The 20,260-nt window shown below is 43.0% G+C and overlaps 1 protein-coding gene across 1 annotated transcript in view; it reads right to left on the bottom strand.

Annotated features, from left to right (window-relative positions):
* vash2 (vasohibin 2) overlaps nucleotides 1–19,347 on the bottom strand; it is a 39,186-nt gene extending 19,839 nt beyond the window's left edge. The window contains exons 1-4 of the mRNA XM_084150751.1: nucleotides 18,965–19,347; nucleotides 11,516–11,604; nucleotides 8,631–8,687; nucleotides 8,111–8,185 (exon numbers count right to left, since the gene is read on the bottom strand). Of these exons, the coding sequence (XP_084006877.1) occupies nucleotides 8,111–8,185; nucleotides 8,631–8,687; nucleotides 11,516–11,604; nucleotides 18,965–19,279 (536 nt within the window). The 5' untranslated portion in view covers nucleotides 19,280–19,347. The remainder of the gene's footprint in view (nucleotides 1–8,110; nucleotides 8,186–8,630; nucleotides 8,688–11,515; nucleotides 11,605–18,964) is intronic.
* Nucleotides 19,348–20,260: the final 913 nt, after the last annotated feature.

Below are 20,260 nucleotides of genomic sequence, written 5' to 3'. Positions count from 1 at the left end.
CACACTGCCCTATCCCATCTGGACAAGAGGAACACCTATGTAAGAATGCTGTTCATTGACTATAGCTCAGCATTCAACACCATAGTACCCTCCAAGCTCATCATTAAGTTTGAGGCCCTTGGTCTGAACCCCACCCTGTGCAACTGGGTCCTGGACTTCCTGACGGGCTGCCCCCAGGTGGTGAAGATAGGAAACAACATCTCCACAAGGGTGCGTGCTCAGCCCCCTCCTGTACTCCTTGTTCACCCATGACTGCGTGGCCAAGCACGAATCCAACTCAATCATCAAGTTTGCAGACGACACAACTATCTCAAGGCCATCAGACTGTTAAATATCCATCACTAGCACATTAGAGGCTGCTGCTGCCTATTGAAATCACTGGCCACTTTAAGAAATGGAACACTAGTCACTTTAATAATGTTTACATATCTTGCATCTCATATTTATACACTGTATTCTATAATATTCTTCTGTATCTTAGTCCATGCCGCTCTGTCATTGCTTGTCCATATATGTATATATTCTTAAATTCCATTCCTTACTTAGATTTGTGTGTATTGGGTATATGTTGTGAAATTTTTTGATATTACTTCTTAGATATTACTGCACTGTCGGAGCTAGAAGCACAAGCATTTCGCTACCCCCGCAATAACATCTGCTAAACACGTGTATGTGACAAATAACATTTTATTTTATTTTATTTTAAAAGTTAATTTGTGGAATTTCTTTCCGTCTTAATGCATTTGAGCCAATCAGTTGTGTTGTGACAAGGTAGGGGGGTATACAGAAGATAACCCTATTTGGTAAAAGACCAAGTCCATATTATAGCAAACGACAGTCCATCATTACTTTAAGACATGAAGGTCAGTCAATACGGAACATTTCAAGAACTTTGAAAGTTTCTTCAAGTGCAGTCGCAAAAACCATCAAGTGCTATGATGACACTGGCTCTCATGAGGACCGCCACAGGAATGGAAGACCCAGAGTTACCTCTGCTGCAGAGGATAAGTTCATTAGAGTTACCAGCCTCAGTCACAGACACATCTCAACATCAACTGTTCAGAGGGAACTGTGTGAATCAGGCCTTCAAGGTCGAATTGCTGCAAAGAAACCATTACTAAAGGACACCAATAATAAGAAGAGAACTGCTTGGGCCAAGAAACACGAGGAATGGAAATTAGACCGGTGGAAATTTGTCCTTTGGTCTGGAGTCCAAATTTGAGATTTTTGGTTCCAACCGCTGAGTCTTTGTGAGACACGGTGTAGGTGAACGGATGATCTCCGCATGTGTATTTCCCACCGTAAAGCATGGAGGAGGAGGTGTTATGGTGTGGGGGTGCTTTGCTGGTGACACTGTCTGTTATTTATTTAGAATTCAAGGCACACTTAACCAGCATGGCTACCACAGCATTCTGCAGCGATACGCCATCCCATCTGGTTTGGGCTTAGTTGGACTATCATTTGTTTTTCAATAGGACAATGACCCAACACACCTCCAGGCTGTGTAAGGGCTATTTTACCAAGAAGGAGAGTGATGGAGTGCTGCATCAGATGACCTGGCCTCCACAATCCCCCGACCTCAACCCAATTGAGATGGTTTGGGATGAGTCGAACCGCAGAGTGAAGGAAAAGCAGCCAACAAGTGCTCAGCATATGTGGGAACTCCTTCAACACTGTTGGAAAAGCATTCCAGCTGAAGCTGGTTGAGAGAATGCCAAGAGTGTGCAAAGCTGTCATCAAGGCAAAGGGTGGCTATTTGAAAAATCTCAAATATAAAATAAATTTTGATTTGTTTAACACTTTTTTGGTTACTACATGATTCCATATGTGTTATTTCATAGTTTTAATGTCTTTACTATTATTCTACAATGTAAAAAATAGTACAAATAAAGAAAAATCCTTGAATGAGTAGGCGTGTCCAAACCTTTGACTGGTACTGTACATATATGGATGAGCAATGACAGAGCGGCATGGACTAAGATACAGTAGAATAGTATAGAATACAGTATATACATATGAGATGAGTAATGCAAGATATGTAAACATTATTAAAGTGACTAGTGTTCCATTTCTTAAAGTGGCCAGTGATTTCTAGTCTATGTCTATAGGCAGCAGCCTCTAATGTGCTAGTGATGGCTATTTAAGAGTCTGATGGCCTTGAGATAGAAGCTGTTTTTCAGTCTCTCGGTCCCAGCTTTGATGCACCTGTACTGACCTCGCATTCTGGATGATAGCGGGGTGAACAGGCAGTGGCTCGGGTGGTTGATGTCCTTGATGATCTTTTTGGCCTTCCTGTGACATCGGGTGCTGTAGGTGTCCTGGAGGGCGGGTAGTTTGGCCCCGGTAATGCGTTCGGCACACCCTCTAGCGAGCCCTGCGTTTGCGGGCGGTGCAGTTGCCATACCAGGCGGTGATACAGCCCAACAGGATGCTCTCAATTGTGCATCTGTAAAAGTTTGTGAGGGTTTTAGGTGCCAAGCCAAATTTCTTCAGCCTCCTGAGGTTGAAGAGGCTCTGTTGCGCCTTCTTCACCACACTGTCTGTGTGGGTGGACCATTTCAGTTTGTCAGTGATGTGTATGCCAAGGAACTTGAAGCTTTCCACCTTCTCCACTGCGGTCCCGTCGATGTGGATAGGGGGGTGCACCCTCTGCTGTTTGCTGAAGTCCAAGATCATCTCCTTTGTTTTGTTGACGTTGAGTGAGAGGTTATTTTCCTGGAACCACACTCCCAGAGCCCTCACCTCCTCCCTGTAGGCTGTCTCGTCATTGTTGGTAATCAAGCCTACTACTGTTGTGTCGTCTGCAAACTTGATGATTGAGTTGGAGGCGTGCTTGGCCACGCAGTCATGGGTGAACAGGGAGTACAGGAGTGGGCTGAGCACGCACCCTTGTGGGGCCCCAGTGTTGAGGATCAGCGAAGTGGAGGTGTTGTTTCCTACCTTCACCACCTGGGGGCGGCCCGTCAGGAAGTCCAGGACCCAGTTGCACAGGGCGGGGTTCAGACTCAGGGCCTCAAGCTTAATGATGAGCTTGGAGGGTACTATGGTGTTGAATGCTGAGCTATAGTCAATGAACAGCATTCTTGCATAGGTACTCCTCTTGTCCAGATGGTATAATTTGAAAGCAACTGACATGATTAGCAACAACAACAGTTTCAGGGAATTTAATACGGTCTACTAAATGGTTATTTTTAAGACAGAGAGAGAGAGAGAGAGACAGAGAGAGAGTGATGGAGAGAGAAGGACATAGGACAGAGCTTAAGCCCCATGATCAAGGGGGTTAGCATCATTAGCATCATCAACAATAACTTAAACATTTTCAGAGATGTAATACTTTCTAATTATCTCCTGAATGGTGATTACTTGATGTTTACTGCTGTTTACAAGCAGCAGCAGAGAGAGAGAGAAGGGCGTATGCAAGCCAGTGTTAAGCCCTCTCAGAAATGCATTATATTTCCATAAACTCATTAGCTAACTGGCATTGACTTTGAACACAAACACACTCACACTCACACTATCTCTAAATCAATCAGCTAATGGAGGGAGTCAATGAGAGGGCTCAAAGCTGAGAGGAGGCATATTCATTATAACAGCCCCAGTACAACAAACAGACTGTAGAACATCTCTGCAGAAACAGTACATCTTTCACAAGACATTTCACAAGACATTCACATTCTCAACATTAATTCATTCCAAATCAGCGCGTCATAGGACAGGATACCATCACAAAAAGACTAAGGCCCTTTTCCAATAAAAGTGAGGACCTATCATTTGAAAGCAACCAGACTCAAAATCAAACTCAAAGACTGTTTTTCTTTCTTTCCTGCTGTGGTGTCCTAACGTGGAATCTAGTGCCTCACACAGCACACTAGACTAGCCTCATTCTCCCTGGGACCTATACTCCATCTGTGGTAGTCGCTCCCCAGAACTTTTATGTAACTGGCCTGTGGATCCATTGCAGCGTGGCTGGGCGACACACGATGAGGCAGACTGGATTAATCTGTCCTGCCCAGGGAAGAGGGGGACGAAGGGGGACTTGGTGGGTTGTGGAGCTGGGTTATCTGGGACCACCAAGGGCCTGAGGCAGTAGAGGCAGTATAGTGACACACACAGGAACAGGAAAATCCACTGTGTGTGTCAGTGACCTAATGACCAGTAACGAGCGACTGGCGAATTCAATCCGACTGACTGGGCCAATAACATATACTGAAGTGTGAACCCTTTATACAAGACTTCTAGAACTTCTAGCCTGAGTAGCACTCTGATGTTAATACCACCATCGTCCATACATCTATTATGCATCTATGATCTATTCATCCGTATCAGCATCCTTATTTATTGATGCCTCATGTTTTCAGTAAGCAGGCTGTTTAGCTGCGCCCTCACTCTGCAGTGTTGTGCAGTAACATCACAAGCTGCCACTGTGGGTGAGAGAACACAATGGATGTGAGAGAGGGAACACATTTCAGGACACACTGACTGGTTTGTGGTTTGGCTCTGTCTCTCCTCAGCTACCAGCAACCATCCACTCCGAGCCCTCTCAATGGCTAGAGCGCCTGTCCGTCATCTCAACACCCCACCATCCACAGCACAGCACAGTCCTCTCATTAAATAATCATACAGGCCAGCCGACAGAGCTTCACCACCAGTTTGACGGCTGCTTTGGGGATTCTCTTTCTCCTGCCGCAATGACAATGAACACAACATCCATAATTAAAAGGCGTCTCTGTAGCATTCGTATACGTTCATGAGTCGTGTTTCACAAGCAATATTCTTGTATAGCAATATTCACAGAGGAAGCCTCAAGTAAATCAAGTTGGCATATCCCATTTGAAGAAAAAAGCTCTTGAGGTTTGAGAGAAGTGTGACAGGTATTATGTAATATCCCCACAGGACAGGAAACACCATGAGTAGAGGTTATGGTTGACATGAACATGTTGATGAGTCACACATCAGCACATTGTGTTTTCGCATGAGAAACATCCCGCAGCCAGACAGCAGAAATAATCTCCCTCAGAAAGAAGACTTTGTTCTGACACCTTGTTTTTTCACAGAGTAGCGAGCGCATCGTGGCGTCTGTTGTAGAACGTTGGTGTGATTATTCACCGAGGCGACGGTTAGAGCAACAGAAAAAAAGAAGGCAGAGGCTACAAATGAGGAGTTCTTGCCCCTGCGCCGCCCCTCTGGAAACTTCTTTCTCAAATCTCTGTATCTTTAGTACAAAACTTCCAGGTCCCAGAAAATCCGGAACTACAACCACTCCTAAAAAAAGAAAGCCCCTCTGTCCTCCCCTGTGGCAGCTGGGTCTGTCTACACGTGCGCGCGCACACACACACACACACACACACACACACACACACACACACACACACACACACACACACACACACACACACACACACACACAGGGAGTCCCCTCATTGCTTCTCTATAATTCATGGGCTATTAACTACAACAAGATCACATTACCCATGATGAATGGCATGCAATCAACCCCAACAGTAGCATCCTTCCTCAAGTCCTCTTATCTGCCACCAGGCAAGCACTCTTTCCGTCACCTGGGGAGGATTACCGTTACCATGGAAACCAAGCTAAGCGACGTATGACTCTATAAGGCCTGTGTTTACTAGCTCTAGCAGCTCTACCCCCCACGCTCACTGCTGCTTTGACACCTGAGCTGGGCAAACTCCAGGGAGACATTGAAAATATTAATTACACGCCTGTTAACTGCCCCCTAAGCCGTTCTCCAACAGAACAGCATATCTCCAGTTATATGACAAACACTCTTTCAGTGTTTGGAAGATTAAGACAACCGCTTGCGCTGTCGCCATGATGCTCTGTGTGGGAGATGGCCCACAATAAATATGAATCAGCTGTGTAGTGATAGGGCAACAACCAGAATGTGCACCGAGGGGGGGCCCCAGAACCCAGTTTGGGAAACCCTGGCCTAAAGAATAGATATAAAAAAAAATACGTAACAATGATAAGAGCATCCAGAGTTGAATTAAAGGGAACTTGGCATTTCTCCTCTTTCCATTTACTAAATCACATGATTTCATGTCTTCTAAATCCAGGCTCTGGTTAATGACGCTGGTTGATCAAAAGGTTGAAGAAATTATGTCCAAGACCTGATGAAACAGAGTTAGATTATCGTTCTTTTTTAATCATAAACTCTGTTTCTCCTCTCTGCGATAAGCATCTTTAGCTACTGTTCTCAGAATCTGTAGTAGAGGAATCTGCCTTGGTGGGTCCTAATTATGCAGCATACTACCGGTGGTTTAAGCTCAACACAAAGACAAGGCTGTGGTAGTTGATCTTGAGGGCCAACAGAGGTTGTATCATAAGATAACACGAGTATACTACGCTCCATTTACTCAACCATTAACAGAACAGAACTAAGAGCCATGCTGTAACAACTGAGCATCTCTTTATATACCTGTTAATGATGCATGAACTGAGTGAGTCAGTGAGTATCTGAACTTATCAACTGGTTTTGAATCTTAGCATACAGCTTGGCTGGCTCCCATCTAGGAGATGAAACACTGTCGGTTGCAAGTGAAAGCATCATTGAGCTAATAATCTTTTTTTTTATGGAGTAGATCAGCTTAATATTGCAGATAGATTGTAACTTCCATCAATGTAATTGTCTGCATCACTTCCAATCCCCCATGTTTATATATATATGTATATGTATGTATATACACACATATATACATACATATACATATATACATATATACACACATACATACATACACACATACACACACATACATACATACATACATACACATACATACATACATACATACACATACATATCCTTTTTTTTTTTATATATATATATTCCCCTTTATTACTTTCCAACCTCACCACCCCTTCCCTAATTGGAGTAAACTAGTGAACAACAATGCTTAGGCCTCTACTTCCAGCTTATACATACTATATACATTTTATGGACACAGTCAATTTTACAATAATTATATATATTTTTTTTTTTTTTTCGGAACTTCTTCTACTATCAACCTCTCCGATCATTTTCATGATGTCCATCCGGTTTGCTTCTATATGCCATTTCTTTCTAACTGTGCTCTTTCACAAAAGCTCCCAACCTACAACCTATATACTTATTATGGACACAGTATGCTTACATTATTAGTTATCTTGTTATTAGTTGTTATTAGTCCCATCCTTCAACTCCATTCAACACCACCCATCTATCTCTTAACACCATCCATATAGGAATTCTATTTGCCATATATTTTTCAACTGTACTGTGATGTTTCACAAAAGTTCTGAACCTTTCTATTCTCATTGTTTTTACAGATTGTAAATTGAAAATATTTTTTTTTGCTAAAAGTATTATTATATTATTGATCGATTGACTATGACTTTTCAGATCACCCAGTAATGCTATCTGCAAGGTTAGCTCCAGGTAAATATTGCAATCCTTTAGCCATTCCTGGACCTGTGTCCAAAAACAAGCTACAAATGGACAGTACCACGGCCGTTATTGTTTTTGTTTTGTTGACGAAGCAGAAGTGAGGAGCGCTGGGGGAGTATCGCGCAACAAGGTAAAACAAATTGCATTACATATGCTGCTTACGCGTGCTATGATGTACGAGGGAAAAAACAGTGTTTGTTGTAGCAGTTTCACCATTAAGGATTACAGCTTTAAGCCTATGACATAAACCTAGAGAAAAGCCTGTCTTTCTCCATAAGTGAGACAAGCCTGCAGCGTGAATGTCCAGGCTGCCTGCAACCTTGACCGAGGATAAACCTGTGTGCACCTAAGCGTGACAGTAACCGTTTGTGAAAAGGCCCAGCAGCCAAGCGGCTCTAAAAGGCAATGTGTGAGACGCTGCAGAAAGTTTGCTCTGCCTGTCTGACTATATGCAAGGAGGGAAGTTACGCTTTGAACTTTTAGACTCTTGTTTCCTAGCAACAGGGAAATATGTGAGCCTTATTGAGCCTAAGGGGGAACATTAGACTACATGTCTCATTGATTTCAAGAGTTTCATCGGGGACATCCTGACCTGAAACAGATCAGCTCCAACTCCCACTGGTTAATGTGTATCTCTGACTGTGCCTACAGACGATGAAAGGATACATTCCAAGGATGACAGCTTCAAGGCATTTGATTGGAAGAGATTCCCTGATCATTTCTCTCGCAGTCTCCATCAACCTGAAAGGGAACAGAGATGATTGTAGAGAATATTATTGTTTCATACAAAGTCCTCTTTGGTGCTTTATGCAGAAGATGACACAATGGTATTATCTCACCAAACAGGATTACAACAAACCCCTGTTTGATTGTGTCAAGTACAAGCCAAGCACATTAATGAAAACACCATCTTCTAAATACAATGACCCCTTTTACTTATTTTCTATAAAACGTTAAATGTCCTGGCTGTTTTTGCAGTACATGCACCTAGCATGTGTACTCAGGGTGAAGGACACAGACAGAGGCAGAGGATGGCTATTTTGAACATCTGAACTGGCCTATATTCTTCTACAGACAAATGTGGATTCACCGAGTAGTGGGACCTCTCTCCTGGCTCTGTAAAGTAGCGGCAGCCAAAGAAAAGCCAATGAAAATACCACAGAAATGGCCTCACAGCCTCACTTACCCACACAATGGTCTGGTTTTCCTTATCTCAAAGAACTGAGTTCCTGTGTGATTGTATCTGACAGACAGTTAAGGGAATGTACGTTATTTATGATGAGGGATACCTGGAGAACCTCTCTGAAATGAAAATGGATTGCCCTCCCTTCAGTAAAATATATTTTTACCCGACCCTCCCTGAACACTTGAAAGAAAACAAGTGACTCTCCATTGTACCCAAAATAATAATTTAAACATAAAGTGGATAGCAGAGAACATGCCTACCATTTACCCTCACTCCTAGGACAGCCAAGTTTGATTTCATTTGATTTGATCCTCAAACCAAAGACTGGCCAAACTCGTGTTTCTAAATGACTGTATAGCCTAATAAGGCATTTTTCGTTTCATTATTATTTAATTCTAAGTAATATATATAAATGCAATTCAATACAGCCTAAATGCAAAATGTATAGGCATGTTATTGAAGTGTTGTTGAAATGCTGAGAGCTCCTGCCAGCCTGTAGCGTGTCACAAATTCTTCACAATTGATTTCTTATATGGCAGGCTATAGCCTTGAAATAATAATAATATAGCCTAAATAATTCATTTGTGTTCCTTCTTAGGCTACCTGGCTTGCTCCTGACTGATTTAGAGTTAGTATGTTGTTTAATAGCCTGTTGAAATGTCAAACGTCAATTGATAGTGACAGAATCACACATTACTTCTCAAGCAGTCCATGTTTTGTCTCCTGGGCTATAGAAGGTTGTAGTGCAGCCTCTGGATGTCATAGAGACAAACCAGATGACCTGGCCTCCACAATCATCCAACCTCAACCCAATTGAGATGGTTTGGGATGAGTTGACCACAGAGTGAAGGAAAAGCAGCCAACAAGTGCTCAGCATCTGTGGGAACTCCTTCAAGACTTTTGGAAAAGCATTCCAGGTGAAGCTGGTTGAGAGAATGCCAAGAGTGTGCAAAGCTGTCATCAAGGCAAAGGGTGGCTATTTGAAGAATCTCAATGAGTAGGTGCGTCCAAACTTTTGACTGGTACTCTATATAATCTGAAGACGCCTTTGACTCGCCTCCTGAACTGCCACCGTACACAGCACAGTCATTGGTTAGGCAGTACAAAAGGGTTTACATCAGCAAGAGCAGGGCAGGCCAGGGCTCATGATTGGGATAGCCTATCCATTGCAGTGTGTAATGCAGTGTAGCCTAGTTTTAAATACACCATCCCAGCAGCGCAAAAACTCAGGAAGGAAGTACATTTTCTTCAAATATTACTTTGCCCTGTGCTTCTTCGAGCATGCTCTTCATATAGCCTAGGCTATGGATCATTTTATTGAGATCACACTAGACGCACTTGATATTGCGTGCCCAGCAGAGAATCAGGGATAAGGGGCATCATCGGGCACACATCGAGATACTATAATAAGCAACTCATTCTCAAACACTGAGCAATATGACATTTAATCGATTACAAATTACATGACCCTCCCCTGGACTTAATTAAAACATACTAAACCTTCCCCCTGACTGAAATTGAAAAAGCATGACCCTCCCCCATTTTCCTCTGGGTAACAATTGTGTACATTTCGACCGCTCCCTAAGTGGCATTCATAGGGGTCTGGAAGAATATATAAGTGTGGATGAGAGGGAAATGGTGGACGTTTCTGAGATCAGGTTCATGTAATGTAGGCTACGGGTTTATGAATGTTTGAGAGAAATGTAACTGTACCTTGAAGACCTAATTCATTTATGTATTTCCTCACTGTTGTGTGTCAAGTTAACTCAAATTAATTTGAAGACTATGTCCACTCTCCACCTGAATGTGTCTACTCTAGTGAACAAAGTGAAGTTGACAGTTAATTGACAGTTGTTGGGAGTTTTTTTATTAAGAGGGGCAACTGGTCGTTTTTTGTAAAGCGCTGACCGCTTCTTGACCCCACAGTGGTGCATCATGGATCATATTTATTATGGGCATTAAAGGTACTGTGACATTGTTTACAGACCCAGGGAGCACCTGTTGCTATGGCAGTTGGTGCACCTGCACTCCCCTGGCTACAATCACAAAAAATTAAGCCCACCTGAAAACCTTGAAAGTGTTAGCTAGCTAACACACTGCATACATACAGTACAACTCCCAGGGCTCCAGAGTGAATTAAAACAGTGTGAAAAGAGCAGCGGTGCACATTCATCTGTAATGAGCTATAGGAGGACACTGTGTGCTAACAGGTACTGTGGCTTCTCTCTTCTCAACGTGGTCTCAGGGCAATTCTTATTATTCTGTATGTAAATCTGTGACACTCCATTTAGTATGATATGTTACGTTATGTTAAATTATGAATGGTCTAGCGGTCGTACAATATCATACAAATTAGAGGACGTATAGTTTCATACACCTTATCCGGTCGTACAATAACATACGAATTGGATGGTTTAACTTATCATACATCCTGGAGGGCGTATAGTTTTATATGTCTTTCTCTGAGACCAGGTTGCTTGTTGCGTCATAACAACAGAGGAGAATTATGGGGAGAATTTACGTTGGTGGTTAGGCGAACTAAAGCGACAAAGGTTAGGTGAATTTACGTAGCAGGTTAGGTGAATTGGGTTAAGGTTAGAACAAGGGTTTGGGGAAGGGTTAGCTAAAATGCTACAGTTGTCCCCGACGCTAATCGAACACGCAACCTTTGGATTGCTAGAAGGTCACGGATTACACCTACCCATCCTCCCCGACCAACCTCCCTACTTTTGTTTCTGTCTAAAGTAACTAGACCATTAGTAGGTATCATACGTCTTGGCTCTGAGGCCAGGCTGCTCTTCTCAGTGTGTTCTGTGAACAGGGGATGAGAGAGGAGGGGAAGGGAGGGGTGGTGGCAGGTTACGGGCTCGGCAGGGAAAGGATACTGCAGTGTCTTCATGTAGTTCTGGATGGCCAGCAGCCAATCAGGGACAGACATGGAGGGCTTGAAGTTGGGGACCGATGGCACAGGGTGCTGTAAGTTGACAAAGAAAGACTGTTAGAGTTTATCTTGGTGGTGGAAACATAAACATGTGGCAATATTGAGAAACTCTGTAAAACAGCTGTAATGACTATGACTGGTGCTGTGCTTCCTCTGACATGCCTTGGAATTTGGCTCATAAAATGTTTGGCTTCCTTTTTACTGTACAGTCATTGACTCAGAACCAGAAAAACACATGTACTGCATGTGTGTGTGGTGTGTGTGTGTGTGTGTGTGTGTGTGTGTGTGTGTGTGTGTGTGTGTGTGTGTGTGTGTGTGTGTGTGTGTGTGTGTGTGTGTGTGTGTGTGTGTACAGGAAGGAGGCCCAGGGGGCACAGTAGACATAAAGCCATGTAATTTCCTCTGGGTTGTTTCTCTCAACAGAGCTGGAATTAGCTTATCTGAAGAGTCTGGTCTCAGGCTCAAGACAAACAGTTTAGCCCTCTGGCTCAGTCACACAACTCTACTACGTTCTACTTGGAAAGCCTGAGGTGATAGATCAAGAGTCAAGACATTTCCTTTCCAGGATATTAGGCTTTCTAGGTAATAATGTTTTGGTCTATTTCTCTGATGAGTCAATGGCACACACACACACACACACACACACACACACACACACACACACACACACACTGGTCCTATCAATCAGGTTTCTGTGGTATCTGACTCAACAGAGAACAATACAGCCACTGGATCAAAGGGCTGACAGGCAAAGAGAAAGAGAGAGTGAGAGATAGCAAATGTGTATATTTTGTGTGGGGGGTGGAGAGGAAAAGAGAAACCCAAACCCATCAAGGTGAGATGAAAATAAGATTAGGTTTGTCCTTCATCGGCCCTCTACCCCAAACAGGTTGGCTCATCAGCCCTCTACCCCCAACAGATAGGGCTCATCAGCCCTCTACCCCCAACAGATAGGGCTCATCAGCCCTCTACCCCCAACAGATAGGGCACATCAGCCCTCTACCCCCAACAGATAGGGCTCATCAGCCCTCTACCCCCAACAGATAGGGCACATCAGCCCTCTACCCCCAACAGATAGGGCTCATCAGCCCTCTACCCCCAACAGGTAGGGCTCATCGGCCCTCTACCCCCAACAGATAGGGCTCATCAGCCCTTTACCCCCAACAGATAGGGCTCATCAGCCCTTTACCCCCAACAGATAGGGCTCGTCAGCCCTCTACCCCAAACAGATATGGCTAAGCTCTCTTAGTAGACACCCTTATCCAGAGAGACTTAGAGCAGCAATTAGGGTTGAGTGCCTTGCTCAAGGGCACATCAACAGATTTTTCACCTAGTCGGCTCGGGGATGTGAACCAGCGGCCTTTCGGTTACTTGCCCAGCGCTCTTAACCACTAGGCTACCTGCCGCACACAGCCTCATTTTAAAAGCATCACATCAAAGCTGTGCAAGTGAAATGAAAAGCAGAAAGATGAGGGGAATATTCAGCAGTCAGTGGCATTGGGTCTTATTTCTCAGTAATCCCTCAAACAATTGCCCCGCAAGCCCTATCTCCATTGCCGAGAGCCTGGAACGGAACAGAATTCTGCTGGGTCAGGGAAGGAATACGGGGTGATTCCTTTCTTCTCTCCCTCTCTTTATCTCTCTCTCTCCACAGCATAGAGAGCAATGAGAGAATGAGTGCTAACTGAGAAAGGGCCCTCCTAGTTACTTGGGATCAGCCATCTTCTCAAAGTGTAGCCTACCACACCACATATAGAAATGTAATAACACTTCATTGATCATTAATAGAACAATGTACATTTGATGAAAACACTAGTGATTTTGTTATTTAGATGCAGTGTTACTGTTTAGTGTTTAGTTGAGTGCAACACACAGTGCTCCCAAATCACCCTGTGTAATTAGCTGTCCTCCTGCGCCTCTTTCTCTCCTTCCCTCTGGAGAAGAGGAGGGCGCCCTGCGGAGCCCAGAGAACTACTGGAGCTGAACGAACTAGTGTGTGATTCACATCTTTATTCCTCATTATAAGGTGTGAAAGAGGTTCTTATAAAAGGGGGACAGTTACGCAGAGGGAAATGGAGAGCTTGTGGCAGTGGCACAAGCTTTGAAAAGTAGATTGAATTTCTGCCTCAGCACTGCAGTAAGCTGGATAGTATTAACACCTGGTGACCTCACTGAGCAAGGCTGAGGCTGACAATTCATGGTCTGTCTGTAGCCGTACTGTATGCTCCTCACAGGTGAACCTGCAGGAATTAAAATATAGTTCAAAGAGGGACTTTCTCCCTTTCCGTCCAGCTGTCCCTCACCCCTTCTGCATCTTTTCCCCAGCTTTAGAGAGGTCTTCTGTGGGGGAAAAAGGCGACCTGCCCCCCTGTGTGGTGGATCTAATCTAACTTTACATCCCCAGGGCACATCAGTGAAACTTGAGAGATCCAGCCAAGATGTGACTGCAGCACCAAACACCCTGGGCATTTGTCTCTCTCAAGAAGACAGTTGGGCATTGGTCAGAGACTATCTTTAGAGCATGTTAGCTTGCGGTTTTCATGTGATGTGCATGTAAGCAGAGCCTGTGTAACTACTTATTTACAGTTACCAGAAAACATTAGCTTGAACCTTCTCCCATAGGAATGCAACAAAAACAAATACCTAAATGATTCTTCATACAGTAGCACCACGTTTGGAGATCAGTTCAGTTCTAACCAAATCCTGTCGTGACGCAATGTGATTTGGTTTATGTAGAAAATACATTTCAATGTTGTTAATACACAAAGTAACGGATAAATTGATCTAATTCGCATATTCATAATGAGTTTGCAACAAATATGCAGCAAACAGTAGAATGTTCACCACAAGTTTCCCAGAATCGTTTGCCAGAAATTCACAAGTCGCTGCAAAATTGCTACGTTTTGCTATAAAACAAAATATGAGCTTGCTGCAAATTTGCATCAAATCGGCCAAAGATTTGCCACATCCGTTTTCCAGAAGCCAGTTTTTCGGTAAGGGTGAGGTGCGTATAATGTACGTTTGAAACAGAAAGGAAGGATTTGGGCTGAAAGCCTGTTTTGTTTCCTGTACAAAGCTTTATGGAAACAATTAGGCGATAGGGATTATCCTAGACTCAAATCCCTGATGGTGGATTAGTTAGCTCATAACCAACCCCTTCAAATAATCAGGGCAAAGGACGGGCACAAAGCTCAAGCAGTGGTGTTACCATTCCTGACAACATCAATAGAGAATAACAGAGGAATACAGTATTTCAGGAGAGTTAAATCTGATAACTTCTTACCAACATGCCATTTAGGTGGGACAGTGGAACCAAATTTACAAAACAATGAATGGCTAAATACTTAAAATCCTAACCCTTTTCTTCATGTAAGATGAATGGATGCAATCAATGAATGGATCACGAGACACACTTTGATCACACCTCCTCAGAGTGTTAGCTTGCATTCAGTGCTGCAGGGAGATGCAGCTTGAGATTTCACAGGATTCTCTCTGTAGCCTATAGCTCTATACAGTTGAAATCGGAAGTTTACATACACTTAGGTTGTAGTCATTAAAACTCGTTTTTCAACCACTCCACAAATTTCTTGTTAACAAACTATAGTTTTGGCAAGTCGGTTAGGACATCTACTTTGTGCATGACACAAGTAATTTTTCCAACAATTGTTTACAGACAGATTACTTCACTAATAATTCACTGTATCACAATTCCAGTGGGTCAGAAGTTTACATACACTAAGTTGACTGTGCCTTTAAACAGCTTGGAAAATTCCAGAAAATGATGTCATGGCTTTAGAAGCTTCTGATAGGCTAATTGACATCATTTGAGTCAATTGGAGGTGTACCTGTGGATGTATTTCAAGGCCTACCTTCAAACTCAGTGCCTCTTTGCTTGACATCATGGGAAATTCAAAAGAAATCAGCCAAGACCTCAGAAAAAAATGTGTAGACCTCCACAAGTCTGGTTCATCCTTGGGAGCAATTTCCAAACGCCTGAAAGTACCATGTTCATCTGTACAAACAATAGTACGCAAGTATAAACACCATGGGACCATGCAGCCGTCATACCACTCAGGAAGGAGACGCGTTCTGTCTCCTAGAGATGAACGTACTTTGGTGCGAAAAGTGCAAATCAATCCCAGAACAACAGCAAAGGACCTTGTGAAGATGCTGGAGGAAACAGGTGCAAAAGTATCTATATCCACAGTAAAACAAGTCCTATATCGACATAACCTGAAAGGCCGCTCAGCAAGGAAGAAGCCACTGCTCCAAAACCGCCATAAAAAAGCCAGAATACAGTTTGAAACTGCACATGGGGAGAAAGATCGTACTTTTTGGAGAAATGTCCTCTGGTCTGATGAAACAAAAATAGAACTGTTTAGCCATAATGACCATTGTTATGTTTGGAGGAAAAAGGGGGTTGCTTGCAAGCCGAAGAACACCATCCCAACCGTGAAGCACAGGGGTGGCAGCATCATGCTGTGGGGGTGCTTTGCTGCAGGAGGGACTGGTGCACTTCACAAAATAGATGGCATCATGAAGAAGGAAAATTATGTGGATATATTGAAGTAACATCTCAAGACATCAGTCAGGAAGTTAAAGCTTGGTCGCAAATGGGTCTTCCAAATGGACAATGACCCCAAGCATACTTCCAAAGTTGTGGCAAAATGGCTTAAGGACAACAAAGTCAAGGTATTGGAGTGGCCATCACAAAGCCCTGACCTCAATCCTATAGACAATTTATGGGCAGAACTGAAAAAGCGTGTGCGAGCAAGGAGGCCTACAAACCTGACTCAATTACACCAGCTCTGTCAGGAGGAATGGGCCAAAATTCACCCAACTTATTGTGGGAAGCTTGTCGAAGGCTACCCAAAATTTGACCCAAGTTAAACAATTTAAAGGCAATGCTACCAAATACTAATTGAGTGTATGTAAACTTCTGACCCACCTGGAATGTGGTGAAATAAATAAAAGCTGAAATAAATCATTCTCTCTACTATTATTCTGACATTTCACATTCTTAAAATAAAGTGTTAATTTACTAGGATTAAATGTCAAGAATTGTGAAAAACTGAGTTGAAATGTATTTGGCTAAGGTGTATGTAAACTTCCAACTTCAACTGTATGAATACACTTGAGCTCCACAGACAGCACTGCAATGCTCATTCCTCCACACAGTCACCCAGACGCTGACCCTGGATTTGAGATTGTCCCTGAGCTGCCTTGCTGTAATTTCCTTAATGAGTTAGCTAGCCCAACACCTGCACCTGGAGATCTCAGGCAGGGTTCAATATAGGTCACTGTTACTTCTGGGATATTAATGACTCCACTCTCCTTTCACACTTGTTAGGCCATTTATGTTTCTCAAAACAGTTTTGGATTACAGACTAATATACTGAAAAATATATAAACGCAACATGTAAAGTGTTGGTCCCATGTTTCATGAGCTGAAATAAAAGATCCCAGAAATGTTCCATACGCACAAAAACGTATTTCTCTAAAATGTAGTACACAAATTTGTTTACATCCCTGTTAGTGAGCATTTCTCCTTTGCCAAGATAATCCATCCACCTGACAGGTGTGGCATATCAAGGCTGATTAAACAGCATGATCCTTACACAGGTGCACCTTGTGCTGCAGACAATAAAAGGCCACTCTAAAATGTGCAGTTTTGTCACACAGCACAATGCCACAGATGTCTCAGGTTTTGAGCGAGCGTGCAATTGGTATGCTGACTGTAGGAATGTCCACCAGAGCTGTTGCCAGAGAATGTAATGTTCATTTCTCTACCATAGCCTCCAATGTCGTTTTCGAGAATTTGGCAGTACGTCCAACCGGCCTCACAACCGCAGACCACGTGTAACTTTCCCAGCCCAGGACCTCCACATCCGGCTTCTTCACCTGCGGGATCGTCTGAGACCAGCCTCCTGGACAGCTGATGAAACTGTGGGTTTGTACAACTGAAGAATTTCTGCACAAACTGTCTCAGGATCTGTACACAATTCCTGGAAGCTGAAAATGTCCCAGTTCTTCCATTTCCTGCATACTCACCAGACATGTCACCCATTGAGCATTTTTGGGATGCTCTGGATCGACATATTTGACAGCGTGTTCCAGTTCCAACCAATATCCAGTAACTTCACACAGCCATTGAAGAGGAGTGGGACAACATTCCACAGGCCACAATCAACAGTCTGATTAACAGTCTGATTAACTGAAAAAGAGGCAAATGGTGGTCACACCAGCTACTGACTGGTTTTCTGATCCACGCCCCTACCTTTTTTTAAGGTATCTGTGACCAACAGATGCATATCTGTATTCCCATTCATGTGAAATTCATAGATTAGGCCCTAATGAATTTATTTGAATTTACTGATTTCCTTATATGAATTGTAACTCAGTAAAATCTTAGAAATTGTTGCATGTTGCGTTTATATTTTTGTTCAGTGTAGTATGGCGTAGCAATGCGTAATACAACTACAGTCCCCTATTCACTAAGGCGTAGTCTATAGATAGTGTTTTTATTGGTTTATTAAGGCAGTTATTAAGGCAGTGTGATGGACAATGGTATGATATGACAAGAGTGAAATCCCACAGCACTGTGCAGGCCTACAGGTTTCTCAGCTAAATACTGCTATTGTGGACTGCCAAAATGTAGTTCATAAGAAACCCTGAACATAAAAGAAAGTGTCACTGTCCCTTGGTGATACTATAAAACACTAAAACAGCCTCTGGTCATAATTCCAATAACTTATACAGAGGCAGCATCAAGAAAGGACACAGACTGGGGCAAATACAAAGATTCCTGTGTGCATTGTCATATGCTCTGCTGTTTATATAGCCTACAGTGTGCTATGAATTTGGGATTTGCCATCACATGTACTAATTTCCAGTGTACCAATTAGTGATGCTCCAGTGTCTCCTTTCTCAGCCCAGTCCCACTCCCACCAGTGACAGCAAGAGAGACACTCTCAACACTGGTCCCCGCTTGGTGACACTCAGTCCCAGTTATGTCTGGCCTCTGATGAATTTACGCAGAGACAATATAGTGAGTGTCCTATTAGAGGCCAGGGGCAGGCTGAAATAGCCTTAAATTCATTATTCATTCCTCCACAGGATAATTAGGAAAGAGAAAGACTTTCAGGAGGAACTCTTTTACATTTACATTTACATCATTTAGCAGACACTCTTATCCAGAGCGACTTTAAACTCTTCAACTCATCCTGCTATTGTCCTGTGAACAGGTTGATGAATTCTTTGCATAGATGGAATTTCAAATTATGTCTGTTGAATTGCAATATGAAACATATGTCTGTTGGTTATAACTTGGTAATTGCCCAGGATTGTATGACAATATAACTGCTTATTTGTCTGGCTTTTAGGCTATACTTACTTTAGGAAGGTATGCAGCATTCCTTATCTTGCTAATGTCTTGTCCATCAGGGTGTACTTTAGCCACATGAGTCCACATCCTCTCCCAAGTGACACCCTCAATGGGAAAACCAGTTCTGTTCACGTAAAATAGCACACCCCCATCTTTCTCCTCTTCCTCTCCCGATGAACGTCCAGCGTTGTTGGGGGTGCTAAGGGTGGCAGATTCAGCACCCGGGCTCGAGTTGCAGTACGTACTGCCACTGGTGCTTTTGGATCGGTGCCTCCCCATTTTAGCTGCAGATGAACAAGTGCTAGTGGCGTTGGGTCCAGTCATTGTTCAATTCAAAAGTGGGGGTCCTGGCAGATGGCAGCCCGTGATGATTCGTCTTGCTTTTGTCAATAACCCAGGTTTGCTATAACAAACATGTTGCTGTACCAATATCCACTCCCCTATACCCAGATAATGGATACTGAAATCACATATAAACGAAATTTTAAAAAATGGCACGTGTCAAGCTTTATAGGTAGAAATGCAACATAAAAAAATATGCATTTCATATTCAGCTAAGCATAATCTGTAGACATTAAAAAAGTCTGAAAGATATATGCTAGCAAGAAATCAAAACGCAAAGCATAGCCGACTAAAATACCGCGTAGTGTGTGGACAATTCATAACCATGTAGTTTGCTTGTTGCCCGTAGCGGAATATTCACGGTTTGGCTCCCTCTAACTTCATTTTTTGCTCAGAACACTGCGCCCGGGGCGACTGACTCCCACAGCTAGAGATTACCTCTGCTATGCATTCCGTTCCGTTCGTAGTCTACTACATATTTCCCCAATATCGAGTAGGCTGTCTATTCGAAAGCTTCGTCCTCATGATGAAAACTCCTTTTTGGTAATTTAAACCTCCATCACATGGTTAATCTTTAGGGATAAATGATTTCACTATGTTATTCTGCCTATCGTAACCCCGTCAACCAGCCGTGTTCTGAATGATTTGATTGGCTGTACCAACAAAGAGAGGCGGACTTAAGTAGCCTCCATACCAAATAAGGAACGAGTCCCTTGCTGTGATTGGTGACGATTGCGGATGAGGGCGTCAACAAGTGAAATTTGCAACAAATTGGATTTTTTTCTCAACCCTGGGCATTGTTATGGTCAATACATTTAAAATGATACTGTTATTATAACGGTGTTACAATGTAACAACTTCACCCGATTCAGTTTAACCAGTGATGTCTGACGTGAAATGGTCAGTTGCTATTTGCAAAAGGTTATTGGCTTGTTTCAGCAAGCAATGTACCAGTTTACATAT

This window comes from Coregonus lavaretus (genome assembly GCF_964263955.1).
Source record: "Coregonus lavaretus genome assembly, chromosome: 33".
Classification (NCBI taxonomy): Eukaryota; Metazoa; Chordata; class Actinopteri; order Salmoniformes; family Salmonidae; genus Coregonus; species Coregonus lavaretus.
Note: the sequence above shows the minus strand (reverse complement) of the source record. Positions and strands in the feature narration are given on the sequence as shown.